The sequence below is a fragment of the Arvicanthis niloticus genome, chromosome 13 (genome assembly GCF_011762505.2).
Source record: "Arvicanthis niloticus isolate mArvNil1 chromosome 13, mArvNil1.pat.X, whole genome shotgun sequence".
Classification (NCBI taxonomy): Eukaryota; Metazoa; Chordata; class Mammalia; order Rodentia; family Muridae; genus Arvicanthis; species Arvicanthis niloticus.
Genome location: NC_047670.1, coordinates 20,284,851 through 20,304,457, shown reverse-complemented (window position 1 = coordinate 20,304,457; position 19,607 = coordinate 20,284,851). Strand labels below are relative to the sequence as shown.

General features: G+C 38.7%; 1 protein-coding gene across 4 annotated transcripts in view; it reads right to left on the bottom strand.

Annotated features, from left to right (window-relative positions):
* Oxr1 (oxidation resistance 1) overlaps window positions 1–19,607 on the bottom strand; it is a 393,007-nt gene that overhangs the window by 304,385 nt on the left and 69,015 nt on the right. For all 4 annotated transcript variants that reach the window (XM_034516175.2, XM_034516174.2, XM_034516177.2 and 1 more), the window contains exon 2: window positions 6,632–6,791. In XM_034516175.2, coding sequence (XP_034372066.1) covers window positions 6,632–6,654 — 23 coding nt within the window. In that variant the 5' untranslated portion in view covers window positions 6,655–6,791. The remainder of the gene's footprint in view (window positions 1–6,631; window positions 6,792–19,607) is intronic.

Below are 19,607 nucleotides of genomic sequence, written 5' to 3'. Positions count from 1 at the left end.
AGAGATATATAATTCATATCATACATGTATATAATGCAGATTAATCCAAGGTTGTTTTTATGTTCTATTAGAGCAAAATTAAATTTGCCCATATGTATAATAGCATTTTAAACTATAAGTCTACTTAGGAAATATAATTCATTTCTCATAAATGTAGTCAATATATTAATTACTTCAATAATTCAAGCATTGCTATGTCTCCAGATACATATAACAGAAATTGTATCAGCTCAGATCAAATTTTCTTGGCCAACTAGATATAAATGATATCTTAGACAATTAACAGCATAGTTCTAAGTGTTTATAGGAATTAAATCAGAAGAGAGTATTGGTTCACAGAGGAGAGCAAACCATGCTGAATGGCTTATTGCCTCTTGAGATAATGATATTTCAACACTTGTCCCTCATAGCATCAGAATCATTTGACAGTAGTAACAACTTTTTAAAGAATAAAACCAGAAGACAACTGAAGGGCCAGCCTAGTTAGATGAAATAAATGGCAGTACTGTCACAAAGTGTCAATGCACTGCCCCGATGATGTCACTTCCCACCCATCAAATAAAGCAGCAAGCATAAACTATTCATGACAACAGAAGACGTCAAATATATCACGCACCGGATGAGTATGTCACAAGAACAATGTGAATATATGTAGAGAATAATACACCTCAGCACTTAAAAAAGTGTTTGCTGTCACTCGAGTCATTTTTAACTTCTGTCATAACTGCAGTGTGATATTAGGTATTTTAATAACCATGCTTCTTTATATTTAGGAGACATGCAAGAGCTAAGTTATTGTTTCTGAAAGTGAGGTCTTTTCCTCTCTAGTGGGAAGAACAAGCACCTATTTCGCTTTTCAAAAACATTCTGGAAGTACCTATTTAGAGAATGCATCACACTAAATCGGGGGTACTTGATTAAGTTTCTGTCCTCTGGCTGACACATGAACACTATGAAGAGAAGTCTTTGTCTCTGTCAGCACACCACCACTGTGCTTGGCATAAGACACTGTACATAAAGGATGTTCAGCGCATCTGGCTATTTGGCTTCTAAAAATTTGAATCCAGTGATTTCTTGATCCCCATCTAACTGCCAGAAGCCAAGCAAATATTAATTATTCTTTACTTGTCAAGGTCTCACAATATAGGCCAGACTTGCTTCAAACTTGGGATCTTCCTGCTTAGGTCTCCTGAATGCAATTTTGCAAATGGAGACCATCATTCACAGAGGGGAAAAAAATACTTTCCTTACAAATACTAATCAACATAGATCAATATAGCTACCATAACATGAAAACAGGAGTATTTAGGGGACTAAAGTTACAGAGCCTGTGGAAGTAAAAGACCATACATATTAGTGGAGGGTCTCCGAGAGGGAGGAACTGAACAGCCATTCTAGTTGAATCAGAGCAGGCTCTTCCTATACTTATACTCTGCTTTGTTAGTTTGTATGAGGACACTCTTTTAGAAACAAGTCAAAGTCAGTACAATGAGCCCGGTGAGTGCCTGTGATCACAATACTTGCAAAGTAGGGACAGGAAGATCAGAAGTTCAAGGTCATCCTTGGCTGCATAGAGAATGTTAAAACAGACTGAGTTATCTGAGACACTTTCCTTAAAAACCTAATCATGAAAAAATGCTACTCTCTGTACATTTTGTAATTTAAGGAGCTCACTTTACATAAGTTTATAAAAGCCAACTAAATGTCTGATATCACATACTGCATTGCTTTCCCCAGGAAATTGGTGGGGACATCACCAGCCTCCTGACTCCCAACATTATCTACTACCTGGTACTGTTACTTGAAAAATGAGTTCCAGTATGGAGATCGAAGAAATCGAAGAGAACCATTCTGTTGGGAAACGGAAGCTGGAAGTTGCAGACTTGGCTTGGGGCTGAGGCACACGAAACAGAGTTATAGATATTTTTGTGCATGAAAATAGTTTTGGAATGGGTAGCAATCAGAACTAAGCAATTAGTACTCCATTTCTTATAGCTTGATCATGCTGGGCATGTCACTTAGGATCCTGTGCCTCACTGTTCCCATTCACAAAAATACAAGTAATATACGTAAGAAAGTGGCAATTCCAAGGTAATATCTGGAAATTCTCCAACACTACCAGGTGCATAGTAAAGGCAATGCAATCATCTGCTCTTGATAATGTTCACTAGACTTGACAAAAGTCACACAGTTTAGCTGCAGAGTGGACATAAATATCTAAGTGATAAAATGTAAACCATGGGAATTGATGAGAATTAAGAAGGAAGATATTTAGTTCTGGGAAGCATTCATTGGCCTCAAACCACCTCCTCTGTGCTACAGACATGAGTCTCCTTTTTGCTTATTTAGAGCTTCCTGTGTCTCCTGTTAATTATGTCTACTATCAAAGATATTTCTTTTCCACGTATTTTTTTATTAGACATTGTATTTATTTACATTTCAGATGCCATCCCCTTTCCCCATTTCCCCTCCCTAGAAAACTCCTATCCCATCTCCCCTCCTACTTTTTGCTTTTATACCATTTGAATTACATGCAAGCATTAAGGTCATTTCTAGGTTAAGGAACTAGCAATACAATAAACACAAACATTCAAAGAATAAGCAGGGCATTAAACAAAATAGTGAACATTCCTGTGATCACTATTTCTAAGGGCTTATCAAGATGACCAAAATATCTGAGCCTACTTCCCTGTCCTAGCCCAAAGTCATTTTCATGTCTGAACCCTACTTCCTTGTTCTAGCCTAAGATTTCGATTCCTGCCTGAAGCCTACTTCCTTGTCCTTGGCTGATGTGATTTTCCCGAAGTTGCCACCTGCTCATGAAAATCTGCAATTGATCCTGAGCAGGTCTTCATTTCATCCTGAGCAGCATCACCTCAGCCATCATCTCCATCTGATCAATAGGAGCTAAACAGAAAGGCTCTTGAAACTATCCTTTTTATCTCTACAGAAATCTTATAATCAATTCCCACTGCTCTCCTCTATGACTGAAACCACAGCTTCCTAAAAATCTGGAAGCATTATAATGCCTGATGCTTTTTAGAGGTGTGTGTGTGTGTGTGTGTGTGTGTGTGTGTGTGTGTGTGTTAAACAAGTGTCATACATGTATATAACTACTACATAAGAAAGATTTTTAAAAAATCTATGTGAATAAAAATTTTTTCTTATATTGGCTATTTAAAAGTCAAGATTATTGTTTAAATAGTTGTAGAAATGAATGTATCTTAACTTATATTTTCTTAATTCCTACTTTAGTGTGGGAACTGGGGTCAATGCTCCACACATAAACATGTATCACATTAAGTGTTTACTGTTAAAATCAGGAAATGGTAATTAAGGTTGAATATAATATGGTAGGCAGGCAATGACAAAATGGCGTGTGCTTTTAAAATTTATTTACTTATTTTATTATGCATGTATGTTAATGTAGTATCAGTGTACATATGTTAAAACACAGACCCTACCTCATACATGTAGATGCGACAGGACAACTTACAGAATTCTCCCTTCCACTATACACATTCTGGGGACCAAATGCTGGTCATCAGATGGCAGATACCTGTGGCATCTCACCCGCCCTGTCATGAGATTTCACTGTGAACTCAGTACTAAAATTAACAAGAAGAACAGGCAGAAGAGAGGCTTTCAAAAGTACAACTTGGAAGAACCATAAAGTACAATAGGATTGCTATTCACATCCAAGCAGAAGCTGTTCTGAGAATAAACCTTGTTAGAGGTGTCCTCTCCTTGTGGCTTTGAAGCTTGGAAACACAGGTTTCCCTTGCTACAATTACTATCATCAGCACATTGCAGACTTAGTTTCCCCTTCAGGTTTCTTTTCCACAACAGGGAACACACTTGTTAATACAACTCAGGTATCCATGCACTAAAATATTACATGACAATCAAAAATCGGACAATACCACTTAATTTCCAGAGTGAGGCAGTTTTTTGTTTCTGGACTTCAAAACAGAGCCATACCATGAAACAACAAAAAATTCCATTAAATTCATGTAATTTGATGAACAGTTTTCACTGAAAGTTGGTAGGCTGCTCTATATCCCTAAGTAAATATTTACGGGATCATGTTCCTCAAAATACAGAGTACAGTTGTTAGGGGATATGAAAATTTACAGGGATTAATATGGAAAGGGTTGGTCACTTCTTACAAGAATAAGAATTATGACTTGTGGCTTAACTTGAATGAATACCCAGAAGGCATTACCTGTTCCGCATTACTAGAAAGAGGCAGCTCAGATGCTAAGAGGGAGGACACCACAGCTGCACAGTGGTGATATTGATGAAACAGCTGAAGCTCTCCCTCTATAGGAACCTAATGCGGATGGACTTGAATTACTGTATCCTGGCATCATTTCTCCCACCTTCAGATCTCCAGCATGAATGTCTTTGACTATTTCAGACATGTTGGACTCTAGCAGTGTGCCCTAAATTAGATTTCTCTTTTAGAATGAAGGGATGTGTTTTCATTAAATTGCCTGCTTTGCATTTTTTTCACTCATCCCCACAGCATCTATTTGCAGAACACCTACCAACTTGTGGGAGCCTTGACAGACAATTAGCCTGCAACGATGGACTATCTCTCTTGCTGAAGCTTACCTTGTTTCAGGTGACCTTAAATCAAATCAGCCCACCATACGAAGATGAAGTGAGACTCCCTAAGACAGGTGCCTGTGTCAGCCCTGCATCTGTGTACTGGGTCACACACACCAGATCCTGAGATTTGACAGTCACATCTGCTTTAATCTCTTCATCCTTCTAATGCCTCTGCCACTGCCACCACTGCCACCAGTCTCTTTCCTCTTCCATTTCTTCATATTCCTCCTGAATCCCTCCTCTGCCTCCTCTCCCGTCTCTGCCCCCGACCACCCACCTTCCTTGATGTACTGTTTACATTTATTTCATTTAATCTTCTGTTCCTATGTGTGAGTGTACACATGCATAGGTACACATACATGTGGAAGTCAGAAGTTGACACTGGTTGTCTTCTTCAGTTGCTCTGCACCTAAGTTTTTCAGATCATCAATTCAGGCAGAGTGACCACACGCCCCACACATTGTCCTGTTTCCATCTCCTAGGCCAGAAATTATAGGAATGCACAACCAAGCTCAATATTCCACACATGGGTGTGAGGATTTGAACTGAGGTCTTCTTGCTTGAGTGACAAATACTTTCCTTTCTTTAGAATGTGTATGGTCTTTGAAGATTGATTTCCCACACTGTTGCCAGGGTAAAATTCCTTTTAAAAAAATGGGTCAGCATTTTTTACAGATTTGAAAAGATTCTTAAGACTTGGAGAAATTAAAATGGAGAAATTAAAATTTCTTTTAAAATTGATGAACTTTAGTTTAAAAAAATATAAAAGTAAATTACACTCTATACTGATAATTTCCCATTTAAGTGTTTCATTAGTGGTGTACAGAATATATTTTATACCTCCTAATTCTATTTCTTTCTTTTTCTTTATTTATCAAAATGAGGTACTGAGCACTCAGGCCTAAGACTCCAAGGACACACCCTATAGAAGCTGTTAAGAATTAAGTTCTTCAGAACACTGCACTAAATTTAAATAAATAATTATACCCTTTGCCCTAAATAAATCCATTACTTATTTAAAAATGAATTCATAGAGCTATAACAAATCAGCAAGCAAATCCTGGCTCCGATGCCATTTCTGTTTACCAAAGAAAATGAAATGAGTTCTTAAAGAACTTGAGAGTTGACAGACTTCTCTTATAGTCTTGTATTAAATACTGACAGTTTTCTTTCTTTATATTTAAATACTTTACAGTTTCATTTCTTTACATTAAAAAGAATCCTGGTATTCAGATTCATCCCTGGATATTACTGTTCCTCACTGGTATAGAGAAGCTGCTGATTCACAGAAAATTACCTTCTAACTTCTTGTTTTTTATTGACACAGACAGGATTAAGCAGGAACCAAATGCCAAAGATGAGGTACAATGGAGCTATTTGGCATATGGACCTTTAATGGAATTTTGCATTCGTTTTAGCTTCATTTTAGGCAGATTTTTTTGAGGCATGAAGCCTAAAGAAAAGAGAAACTGATGAGAAAACCTCTTGAGTCCCCAGATGTCATAGTACTGCAAGTGTTAAATGTGGATGATGGACATCTCACAGAACCCCACCCCTAGATGAAGTGCTACAGGTAATCAGTAGCTACCAAAATAGAGAAAGAATCCAAAGATGAATCCCTAATAGATGATCTAATGCCATTTGGTCAGCCCTAAGCACATATATGAATATGAGCAACACTAAATAACCCAGCAGGTGGTATCTACATATATATATATATATATATATATATATATATATATACATATCAATACTAAATAAAGATATGTGGTCATGAATTTGAGGAGTGGGCAACACAAAGACCTGAGGGGAGGAGAAAGAAAGGGGCATGATGAAAATAAAGTAACTATATACCAAATTATCTAAAAGTGAATTAAGAAGAAAAAAATCTCTTCTCACCCTTATATAAGACAATCTGAAAAGGACAAATTTTAGAGTTCTATGGCCAGGTTTCAATAGGGGAACTATCACAAAATCTGGCTTCCTTGTTCTTGAGATTAGAATGTAATTCACTCACCATGATAGATTAGATACAGACATTGCAGCAATCTGTGATGGAGTCTTCTCTAGATGTCAGAAGAGGAAGTCAGTATATCCACTTGACAGGACCACTGCTGGGGTCAGCTCTGCCTTTGGAACAGGCACAAACCACTTATTTACTCAGGACTTGAGAGGACCTGTGGAGAAAACAAAAATATTGATGTTTCTAGAGCATATGCTTAGGAACAGCAATAGATTACTTTCAACCAGAATGGAAGCTGCAATATAAAGAAAGACACACCAGAGCACGATATTATTTTTTCTTAAGGCAAACAAGATGCCATACATCAGTGATAAAATTAAAATGACCATATGAGTTGCTGAATTCCCTTACCTATAAAACCCATTGAATGGTTACCAAGATAGTCTTTCTCTGAAGTAGGGAAGACAGAGAAGAACACAAAGTACATTTAGAGGAATCAAAGATTCCTCTACTTTTTAAGTTATTTTTACACATTCGTGACAGAAATGATCAAAGATCCTGATTTTCTTAGCGCAGAAACACTAACAGACAAAAATAAGTAAGTGGAAACACAAATACAGACAAACGCAAAGACCTTGGCATAAATCATGATCATTACTCATCTAAGAGTAATACAAATCCACTTGCTGCTGCTCTCTGTAAATAGCAATAGTAAGCAGCATGGAGGCGAGGTGTACAGGGTTTTTACGTGACAAATATCACTGCATACAATTTTTTGAGTATCTATTGTATACATTGTCCTATAATTTTAAACTGAAATTTTCACAGAGAACAACTAAATCTAGAATCCTGTTATCACTTTTAATAGCTCAGGGTATTTTCTACTATTCTAATAATAATACTTATTGACAGGATTCTTCATGCCCTGAGCAGACTCAGGGATTAGGCTCCCCACCCACTCCTACAACACCCAGAGGCAGCTTGACTCCTAGGAGCTCTGATGTACTAAGATCTCAGATGAAGGCACAACACTCAGCATAACTGGGAGCTCTTCCCCCATACCCAGGGACCCAGAAACCCCTGGCCAGCCAGAGGCACACATTCCTTCCTTTTTGCACTTGTGCTTGGAGAGGGCCCAGGGTTATGATCCCCCACCCATTCCTATAACACGTAGAAGAAGCTTGACTCTCAGAAACTGGGAAACACCAGGATCTTAGGATCTCAGAGACAGCTAGACTCCCAGGAGTTCTGACACAACCAGGCTCACAGGAAGGACAGGCTCCAGTCAGAGACAGCAAGGGCAGTTAGCACTAGAGATACCAAATGACAAGAGGGAAGGTCAAGAACATAAGAAACAGAAACCAATGCTACTAGACAACACAAGAACCCAGTTATCCCAGCACTCCAAGCCCTGGATACCCCAAAGCATCTGAAAAGAGCAAAATTCAGATCTAAAAATCCCATCTCATGAATATGACGGAGGACTTTAAGAAGGACGTAAATAACTCTCTTAATGAAACACGGGTAAACAAGTGAAAGCTCTTAAAGAAGAAACACATAAATCACTTAAAGAAATACAGGAAAAAACAATCAAATTAGTGAAGAATTGAACAAAGCCATCCAGAATCTAGTAGTGGAAATAGAAACATTACAGAAAACACAAAGGGAGACAACTCTGGAAATGGAAAACCTACAAAAGAGATCAGGAGTCACAGATGTAAGCACCACCAGGAGAATACAAGAGATAGAAGGGAGAATCTCAGGCATAGAAGATATTATAGAAGGCATTGACACAACAGTCAAAGAAAATACAAAAAGCAGACAGCTCCTAACTCAAAACATTAAAGGAATCCAAAACACAATGAAAAGAATACTAGGTATAGAAGTGATCAAAGTCTTCCAGTTCAAGGGGCCAGTAAACATCTTCAACAAAATTATAGAAGAAAACATCCCTAACCTAAAGAAAGAGATGGCCGTAAACATAAAAGAAGCTTACAGAACATCAAACAGAGTGGACCAGAAGAAAAATTCCTCCCATCACATAATAATCAAAACACCAAATGCACAAAACAAAGAAAGAATATTAAAAGCTGTAAGGGGAAAAGGTCAAGAAACATATAAAGGCAGGCCTATCAGAATACACAAGACTTCTCAACAAAGAGTGTAAAAGCCAGAAGATCTTGGGCAGATATCATACAGACCTTAAGAGAACAAAAAATGCCAGCTCTGGCAACTATATTCAGCAACACTCTCAATTACCACAGATAGAGAAACCAAGATATTCCATGACAAAACAAAATGTAAACAATATTTTTTTTTCACCAACCCTGTCCTACAAAAGATAACAGGAAGGAAAACTCCAACACAAGGAGGGAAACTACACCCAAGACAAAGCAAGAAATTAATCTCAAAACAAACCGAAAGAAGATAGCCATACAAATATAATTCCACCTCAAACAATAAAAGTAACAGGAAGCAACAATCATTGGTCCTTAACTTCTAGTCAGAGCAATTAGGCAACAAAAGGAGATCAAAGGGATATAAATTGGAAAGGAGGAAGTCAAGATACCACTATTTGCGCATGAAATGATAGTATACATAAGCAACCCCCCAAAAATCTGAGATAACTCCTACAGCTAATAAACAACTTAAGCAAAGTGGCTGGATATAAAAATTAACTCAAACAAATCAGTAGCTTTCCTATTCTCAAGAGTTAAACTGGCTGAGAAAGAAATTAGGGAGATGAAACGGTTCACAAAAGTCACAAATAATATAAAATATCTTGATGTAACTCTAACCCAGCAAGTGAAAAATCTGTATGACAAGAACTTCAAGACTGTGAAGAAAGAAATTGAAGAAGACATCAGAAGATGGAACAATCTCACATGCTCATGGATCAGAAGGATTAAAATAATAAAAATGGCCATCTTACCAAAAGCAATCAGCAAAATCCCAACTTTGCATGTAAAAGAATGCAAATTGATGCATTTTTATCTCCTTGTAAAAAGCTCAGGTCCAAGTGGATCAAGGACCTCTGAATCTAAAAGATGAGAAAGTGAAAAAGAACCTTGAACACATTTAGTATAGAGGAAAATCTCCTGAAAAGAACACCAGTGACTTATGCTCTAAGATCAACAATTGGCAAATGGGACCTCATAAAACTGAAAAAGTTTCTGTAAGGCAAATGACACTGTCAATACTGTTGTAAATGACAACCACAGATTTGGAAAAGATCTTTATGAACCATACATCCGATAGAGGGCTAATATCCAAAGTATACAAAAAAAAAAAAAAAAAATCAAGAAGTTAGACTCCAGAGAACCAAATAACCCTACTAAAATATGGGGTAAGAGCTAAACACAGAATTCTCAACTGAGGAATCCAGAATAGCTGAGAACACTTAAAGAAATGTTCATCATCCTTAGTCATCACGGAAATGCAAATCAAAATGACTTCGAGATTCCACCTCACACCTCACATTAGTCAGAATAGCTAATATCAAAAAGTCACGTGACAGAAGATGCTGGTGAGGATGTAGAGAAAGAGGAACACTCCTCCATTGTTGGTGGAATTGCAAGCTGGTACAACCACACTGGAAATCAGTCTGGCAGTTCCTCAACTATTTCTTCCTGGAAATAGTTCTACCTGAGGACCCAGCTATACCACTCCTGGGCATATTCCCAAAAGATTCTCCAACATATAGCAAAGACACATGCTCCACTATATTCATAGCAGCCTTATTTATAATAGCCAGAAACTGGAAACAACACAGATATCCCTCAACAGAAGAATGGATACAGAAAATGTGGTACATTTACACAATAAAGTACTACTCGGCTATTAAAAACAATGACTTCATGAAATTCACAGGCAAATGGATGGAACTTGAAAATATCATCCTGAGTGAGGTAACACCATCACAAAATAGCACACATGGTATGCACTCACTGATAAGTGGATATTAGCCCAAAAGCTCACAATACCCAAGATACAACTCACAGACCATATGAAACCCAAGAAGAAAGAAGACCAAAGTGTGGATGCTTCAGTTCTACTCAGAAGGAGGAAGAAAATAATCTCGGGAGGTAGAGGGGAGGAGAGATCTGGGAGGGAGAGAGGAGGGGGAGGGAAAACGGGGCAGGTTCACATGGGGAGGAGAAGTATAGAGGGTCAGGAATTTGAATGAAGGTATGTAACAGTGGGGGATGGGAACTGGGGTAGCCAAAGTCCCAGATGCCAGGGACCCAAGAGGTTCCCAGGACCCAATAGGGATGACATTAGCTGAAATACTCAACAAAGGCGAGATAGAATGTTGGGAGCCGACTTTTAGCAGAAAGCGGCTATCAGCTTTGCAGCCATCTCAAGCCATATACCCTGACACGAGACTTGTTTTTCAACAGCCTACAACAGCTGAAGCACACTCTGATATCCTAAATATTTTGTTTTGCTGTTTAGTGCTCTCAGCTGCAAGGCACACGTAGTATCCATGCCTGCAAGGCATGCGGTTCACGCGCACGTGCTATCCACACCATACATGCCTGTAAGGCGCATGCGGTATCCAAGCCTGCAAGGTGCACGGTGTATGTGCTATCCACGCTATAGACGCCTGTAAGGCTTACGTCATATCCACACCTGCAAGGCACGTGGTATCCACGCGCCTACAAGGCATGTGGCAAAAGCCTATAAATACCCCAGATTTCCCTTCAAAAGAGAAAATACAGGAGACAATAAACGAGACTTGAGACTTGATCAGACCCTCTGTCTTGTCTCCATTCTTCACGTCTCTTCCCCTTTCTTCCCCCACTCTCTCTCTTTTGCTAGACCCCAACCTGAGGAACAGAGCGGGTCGTTAACAATAGAACCTGTAGAGACCATATCCATTGGATAAGCATGCCCCCCCCACCCACCGCTGAGGGATGGGGCTGCCAGCCCATCTCATAAATATTAATCCAGAATCCTGTCAAAAGGAAATGCAGAGACAAAGAGTGGAACAGAGACTGAAGGAAGGGCCATCCAGGGACTGCCTTATCTAGGAATCCATCCCATCTACAGACACCAAACCCAGACACTATTGGGGAAGCCAAGAAGTGCTTGCTGACAAGAGCCTGGTATAGCTGTCTCCTGAGAGGCTCTGCCAGAGCCTGACAAATACAGATGTGAATGCTTGGAGCCAACCATTGGACTGAGCATGGGGACCCTAATGGAGCTAGAATTAGAAGGACTGAAGGATCTGAAGGGTTTGCAACCCAATAGGAAGAGCAATAATATCAACCATCCAGAACTCCCAGGGACTAAACCACCAATCAAATAGTACACAAGGAGAGACTCATGGCTTCAGCCGCATACATAGAGACAATTGCCTTATCACTGGGAAGAGAGTCCCTTGGACCTGTGGAGGCTTGATGCCCCAGTGTAGGGGAATGCTAGGGCACTGAGGCAGAAGTGGGTAGGTGGGTGGGGGAGCACCTCATAGAATCAGAGGGAGGGAGGAAGATGGAAGAGATAGGGGATTTGTGGAGGGGAACCTGAGAAGGGGGATAACATTTGAAATGTAAATAAATAAAATAACCAAAAAAAAAAAAAAAAAAAAAAATTATTGAGAATATACTATATCCACTATCAATAGCATGGGTACAGGTCTGGAATAAAGATTAATAACTCTTAAATAAGTCATTGATCCTATTTCCAAGCAATATTTTATATAAAAAAAGTCACTACTATAAAATGGAATAGATTTTCTACAAAAACCACTATGGCATACATACAGGCACAAGAGGAGTCTTCCATGTCAGTTGAGATTTGAAAAGAATTGCTAAAGAAGATACCCGTAAATTACCACCAGGAAACTTAGTTAAAAAGCCAATGTCCTAGTGCATTAGCAGGCCAGTTTATTCATCGCTTACAAAAAAAAAAAAAAAAAAAAAAAAAACCTTGAAGCACAGAAGTCCAAGGAAAATAGAATAATTCCACTGGATATAGGATCCTTCCTTCAGCTCAAGGGTTTGCAACCCATAGGAAAAGCAACAATATCAACCAATCAGACTCCCCAGATCCCCCAGGATATAAACCACCAAGCAAAGAGTACACATGGAGGGACCTGTTACTCCAGATGCATATGTAGCACGGTATTGTCTGGCATCAATGAAAGGAGAGACCCTTCCTTGGTCCTATGGAGGCTTGATGCCCCAGCATAGGGGGATGTTAGGGGCCGAGGTGAGACTGAGTGGTTGGGGGATCAGCCTCATAGTAGCAGGTCCAAGGGGAGATAGGACAGCTGGTTTGAGGAGGGGAAATTGAGAAGGGGATAACGTTTGAAATGCAAATAAATAATCAATTTTTTTTTAAAAAAAAAGCTTGAAAAAAAATCTTTCCTTCATGTCAACATATGTGTCCTCTTCATGACCTTATTTTGTCTGCTGAGCTCCAGTGTGTGTCTGCACTCCAGCCATCAGAAAGGAGAAAAAAAAAATTAAGAAATTATGTGCCCTAACATTTACATATAACATTTCTACATATATTCTATTAATCATAGAGTTTAGTCATCTGGCCACTGTTAATCAAAAGGAGAAAAATGCCACAAAATACATACTAATGGGTCTACCACAAAGGACAGTGGAGCAGTGAGTAAAAGAAAAACAGCAGGGTTTGATCCCACACTAGAAACACAAAAACCTTGACCCTGGAGTGTTTTATAAGTCTTGTGCCCTTCACAGAAGGATGAACATTCCACAGAAGAGAAGTGTAGTCAGCCTATGAATAGATAATAATTTTTCATGTATACTTTATAATAATATTAACATTTATTTTGCCTAGATCAGTTAATGGTCCTGAGTATGTATTGTGTCCAACTTCTTAGCACTTAAAAATAAGTGCTATGGATCATGGGTCGTGTGATAGAATAATCATCGAGTGACAGTTGATTGGATCAAGAAACACCAAATCAGTAAAACACGTGTCTAGATGTGCTTTGTGGGGCCAGTTTGTAGAAGATGACATCATGTCAGCTCTACCCTAATCCATTGATGGATGAAAAGTTTAAATCTGTGATTGGGAGGTAAAGGATATTGGAACATGGCTGGAGGACATTGGTGCTTTCGAGTTTCTCCTTCAAGGCTATGTCTTACCTTAGTCCCCTTCTGCTGCTGATTCACTCTACTTCCTTCCTGTCTGCCATAAGATGAGGAGACTCTGCCACCTCCTTTGGTTGTCATGGTGTCCTGCTTCACCTGGGGTCCAGATTTAATGGAGCCAAGGAATATGTACTAAAATGTCAGGGGCATCTCTGCTTGTACTCTGAAGGCCTGGCATCAGCCATAGGTTTAAAGTCAGCCTGCTAGCACAGAGTCTTGGGTCTCTGTGAAAAAACCTTGAAACAAATGGCTAGAAGCTATTGTAAACAAGCAGCTTTGGTGGAAAGCTGCCAGGTCTCAATTATAAACCTTGTATATAAGTAACCTTGATAGATAATACCAACTTAGATAGGGACAAGTGAATCATAGGTGGAGTCAGAGTGACCTGTCCCCTGAAGCTTCACCCAGCTGATACTCTGTTCTGGAAGATATCTGTACTTCCCCTAAACACTAACGCTCCTGCGTCATCCCCTTCCCCCACATCCTGCCTTTTTTGTGTATATAACCCCTGTGAGGAAAAGTAAAAATTGCGGTTTGATCAGCCTATAGACAAGCCGTGTTTCTTTGCGCTGGCCTGCTTCCCCCACTTTCTCTTTCAGGTGACCTCCCCAAGCCCCTGTTTAATGCCCTGCTGGATAGGACACTAAAATTCTGAAATGATGGTGCTCTAAAAGAAATCCTTCTACATTTAAGTTTCATCTTATAGTAGCAATTTAAAACTAATAAAGAAAAATGCAAGATGAAGAAGACATAATCCATATAAAGAATTCACTAAAATAAACATGAAATGAAGATGGGTGGATTTGTATGAGTGCAGATGAGGCACCATGACACAACGGAGAAATAAGCTTAATTTTAGCAGATTACAATTTTGACCAGAAACTGACTGCTGGGGCAGTTTTGATCCTCACCTAGAATAAGAGTCCTGAAAGTCTACACCCTAAACTTTCTGAGTTTCATTCCAAAAGAAACTGTCAACTATACCTCTTATTTGGTGAATTGTTGAGAAATGTAGCTGGAGATTGCTAAGAATATAGAAAATCCACCTTGTGTCAACCATAACAGTTATCCCCAACCTTTCTTAGCTTGATATTTCTCAAGAACTCAGTTACTAAGAACAATATACAGAGGATATTTTCCAATGGTATACATATTCTGGATATATTTAATTCTATCTTTAGAGAACTGTGCATCTGGATGTCATTATTTTAATGCATAATCAAATTTTCTTTACTGAATTATACTGGGCATTTTTACCCAGAGTTTCCACTGAAAGATATAATTAGAGAAAATAATAAGCAAAGACTACAACTATGAAATGAGCTATTGGGTTTATTAGAATATTTACCAACACAAAAATACTGTCTCTATGAGCATTCACAAGTTCTGTTAGAATTCAACACCAGAAAAAATATTATTCTCAATTTGAGCATGAATTTATAGCTTTCAGCCAAAATATACCATAATTAAAAACCACTATCAGTCCCTTTGTTGCAGTGAAATATAGCTTATTTTCATGTTAGATGAAACCTTTAAAAACATCTGAAGTGAAATGACATTCTTGAGTGTCCAAAAAAATTGGAGATTGTAAGTGTAGACACATCATCCCTTTTTGATCATTGTTTTAGTGTAATGTTAAGGAAAATTGCCTGTGAACTTAACAAAAGGCCCGACCATTAATATAGTTATTAAAATCATGAGTGGCTCTTGAACATAATAATGGATTACTGGGATAGTGCTTTAATAAAATATTTAAACATATATTATGCATAAATAAGATTTTATATTTCTAATGCAGTTGAAACACTATATTTTAACAAGCTCAACTTGTTGCAATGACTTTACAATACAATAGAATGATATTCAAAGCAACTCTGGTAAAGTGAGTTTATTCCCACAAAAGAAGCCATTTCAAAACCTAATCCTATAAGTATTTTGTATTTAAACCTAAAAATTCCATGAATGGTGGTTGGAAACATTTAATGCAGAATAAATAAATTGAATATATCCAATATCTGAGATAATAAAGCTATAAGAAAAAAGAATCACAATGTTTCAAGGTTTGGGCCATAAAAACACATATGCTAACTATATAAATAATTATTGCATTTAAAAATGCCAATTGTCATGAATGACAGTGCTTTCTTGGACCCCAAAGTGATACCAAACACAGTATTCTAACTTCAAAGGAATGATCCATTCTGCTCTAAGTGATATGTTGTACTTGTGAGAAGGTGAAGCATTCATTCAAACCCCACTCTAAATACTGCAAGACACAACGGGCATAAATGAGTAAAATGCACTAGGGAAAAAATGCATTTATACTGAAGATTCAAAACAGATGTCAGAAAAGCAAAGCATCATGGAATACTAAACACCCATTATGTACACAATTCAGATATCCTTAGTTATCACATGACACCAACAACCTCTTTTTTTTCTTGCTTTGCTCATAAACTAACACTGTGAATCCATATTTTAGATCCTAGCCTTTCTGTTCTTCTGGAGCTTTCTTGCTTACTTGCAGGGCTCATTACAAATCCCTTCAAATACCTTAAGTACTGAATATTGTCAATCACCCAACAGACAAATTTCCATCTACTCTCATTTATCTACATACCCTGGGAATATGTGCAGGAACCATTGACCCTGTGAATCCTTGTATCAATCCTTCTTCTTTTTTGTAAATTTACCAAATAAAATGTGTGCTATTGCTCTTTCCCAAATAAGCTCCTACTTTAGAAAGAAAAAAGTTTTTGTCTTTTGAAGCTAAATTCTTGAATATCCAGAGCTTTCCCAGTAGTATAAATAATAAATTAAATCTAGGGAGAGACTTGAGAGTATACCATGTTCAAACACAGAGGAATGATCTAATTTACTGGACAATGATGAATTCGCAAGTTACATAAGTTTTACTGACTAAAATTTGCCAAGGAATCCTGACTTACTTAACATTGTAGTCAACTTACACAACAGCTTCAGAAGGGATAAAATGGCTGCAGAGTTCAAAGAAGTTTTACTGAAGGCAGGGGCAGAGTTCTGACCCAGACACACAGAGTCACTGTGGGTGGCTGAAAGCTATTTCCACAGACACAGTTTGAGATCTGTTGCAGTCACACAGAACACAGCCACTTCAAGGTAGTGATGGTTCAGGGCAGAGCAGGCTCAGGGAAAGGAGACGAGAGATAGATGTAGGACCAGGTAGAGACTCTGCAACTCAACTGGGGCATACGAAGCAACAGGCACAATGCATTGGGATAGTCAAGTGTTCATCACATGTCTGTTACATGGTGTATACACAGAATGTTGGATGACAGGTCAATAGTACTACTGTGTGTCCTTGTTTAAATGTCTCTCCTTCTGTATTCGGGTAGTCTGATGTGTTTGAAAAGCTCAAGACCATATATGCCTGTAGTATCTCAGTTAACCATAAGTTAATATATTGCCCTTTCTTACCTGCAGGACAAACTTGTCATCCGTATCATACTAGACAGAAAGTGCTTTCTTGCTCGCAAAACAAGGGGTTGAGTCTTTCTGGCCCATAGATACAATCAGCATAGATAAAAATGCTGCATTGAAAAATTGTCGCTTGGAGCAAGGAAGAGCCTAAAATCTATCATTTCATATCATATGGAGTACTTATGGGGAAGATGATAATAACCCAAAACAGGGCACGGGCTGATCTCTCAAAGTCAGGAGAGTCCTGCCAGCCCATGGACCCACAGAGCACCTTCCCAATCACACAGGCTGCAATGCGAAAAAAGAACCCACAGCATACTGAAAATCACTCTGAAAGGTACCTCAAGCCAGTCTTAGCCGAAATCTTGACTACAGGAAACCCAGTGGAAGTACAGGTCTGTCAGTAACCCTACAAGTCAGCCTGGTAATCTGACTCCCATGGGAAAGAGTCCTATCATCCAGTTTTCACACCTCTCAACAATAGACACAAACAGGCCTCTCTGTTAAGTGACATGCTGGGAGACATTCCCATCTCTGCCTGCAGACATAGGCCTGAGGAGTGGAGTCTCTGCTGGAGACCATGAAGTACCCATCACCCAGTACCTAGCTGCAGAATGGGGTAGTCCATGTGCCCAAAACCCACATGGTGATTCCAAAGCAAACCTAAAGTCACCATGCCAGTCAGAGCCAAAAAACTGAGAGTGAGTGTCTACGGGTACAAGAATAAACTGCCGCAACGCTACCACTGTTATCTTCTTTTGAAACTCTTATTATGAGGCAGGCAATATCCAATTCTTTCATGAATTAAAAAAAAAGAATCTGACCATGACTGTTATGAGTTCTAGTAACAGCAATGAAAAATTCTTCAAGATACTTACTAAAAGAATTGTCTTTTCTTTACAACTATAAAATTTTATTTTTTTTCTTTTATTTTGGGGTCATGTTTAAACATTTGGGACTTCGAAAATGCTTAGTTTTCCTTTTTTAAATGTAAGCATATTTGTTTGTTTGTTCTTTTGAGACTGTGTCTCATGTAGCCTAGGTTAGCCTGAAACTAGCTATGTAGCTACATAGTTGACAATTACCTTGAAATTCTGCAAAGGTAAACTTTCTGCTACCACTTCGGAGTCCTGCATTTACAGGCATGCAGCCACAATGCCTGCTTTTATATGGTGTTGGTGTGGGTTTGCCCAGCAATACATCTACACTAGGCAAGCACTCTCCAAACTCAGTTATATCCCTAGCTGAAACTACTTGTACTTTTAGCTATTCCATCCTTACTTAAATCTGTTTATCAATATAAATTATGTTAACTCCAGAGCATCAGTCATTTTTCAAAACCATTTTGCCTCTTGATTCTATTGAGAACATAGGCTAGTAGTATAATATGCAAATTAGTATCTTTTTGTTTGCAAAGTAGGGTCATGACATTCTAGCAATTTCTGTAATCGAAGTATTTTTACTGGGGTACAGAAATATATCTCTCCCTATAACACCTGAGCGATTAAGGTACGCATGGATATAACCTCTGCAAATGTTCAAGAACCTTCCAAACTGTTTTTATACCCACTGGTATCTACCCTGAAACTACTATCTTGGCGCAGGTTGAAAAATTCCCACATTGAAACTTCAGATCAGCACAGATGGTAACCTTGGAGACAAGCTGATGCAAAGCTTCATGTGTCTTCTCGCTACAGAGCAGCTGTCATCGTGGCTCTACTGAAGTCATTTTATGGACATTATTAGACTTCAAATGGATATGTCAATAACTCATCTAAAACATTTATTCCTGACACCCCATTGTATAGATAAGCGTCTGAAGCATGCTCTTCAGATACAGCTCCCACCTCCAAACTTAGGAAGTCTTTGTCATATTCAAAGAAATAATTGGCAATGACCTTGGAGCAATTTTAAAATATGTTATTAGCAGAAACAGAGATGACTCCAAATCCCGTTGGCTATTTTTTTCCTTCATCTAGATGACTGATTGTATAATATACTGTTAAATTTTTTGAGACAACTTCATCTTTGTGTGAACTACAAAGGCAACATTCTAGCTGCCCATTGAACCCATCTGTCCTATTCTGTTTCTCTACTGTCTACATCTTTCAGTTTCGTGTCTTATTGGTTCTTTTCTTCCTGTGACCCTGACTCCGCAGTCTCTGCTTGCCTTAGCTATGACTTAAAAGCATGCCATTGCTCTCCTTTGTTCCCAGGACAAAGCCAACAAAGGACTCCTTTCAGCACCGATATTCCCTTCTCCAACCCACACGCCAGGGCCAGGACTCCACCAAGATACCCATGGCCTTTGGTCAGAACCTGCTCCATCCCTGTGGACTTTCCTCCTTGAGATGAGCATTTCTAACTTGACCTTTGCTCCAGTGATGAATCAATCATCCTGTCCCATGTGCATATGCTTTCAAAGTTCAACCTAGTGGGAT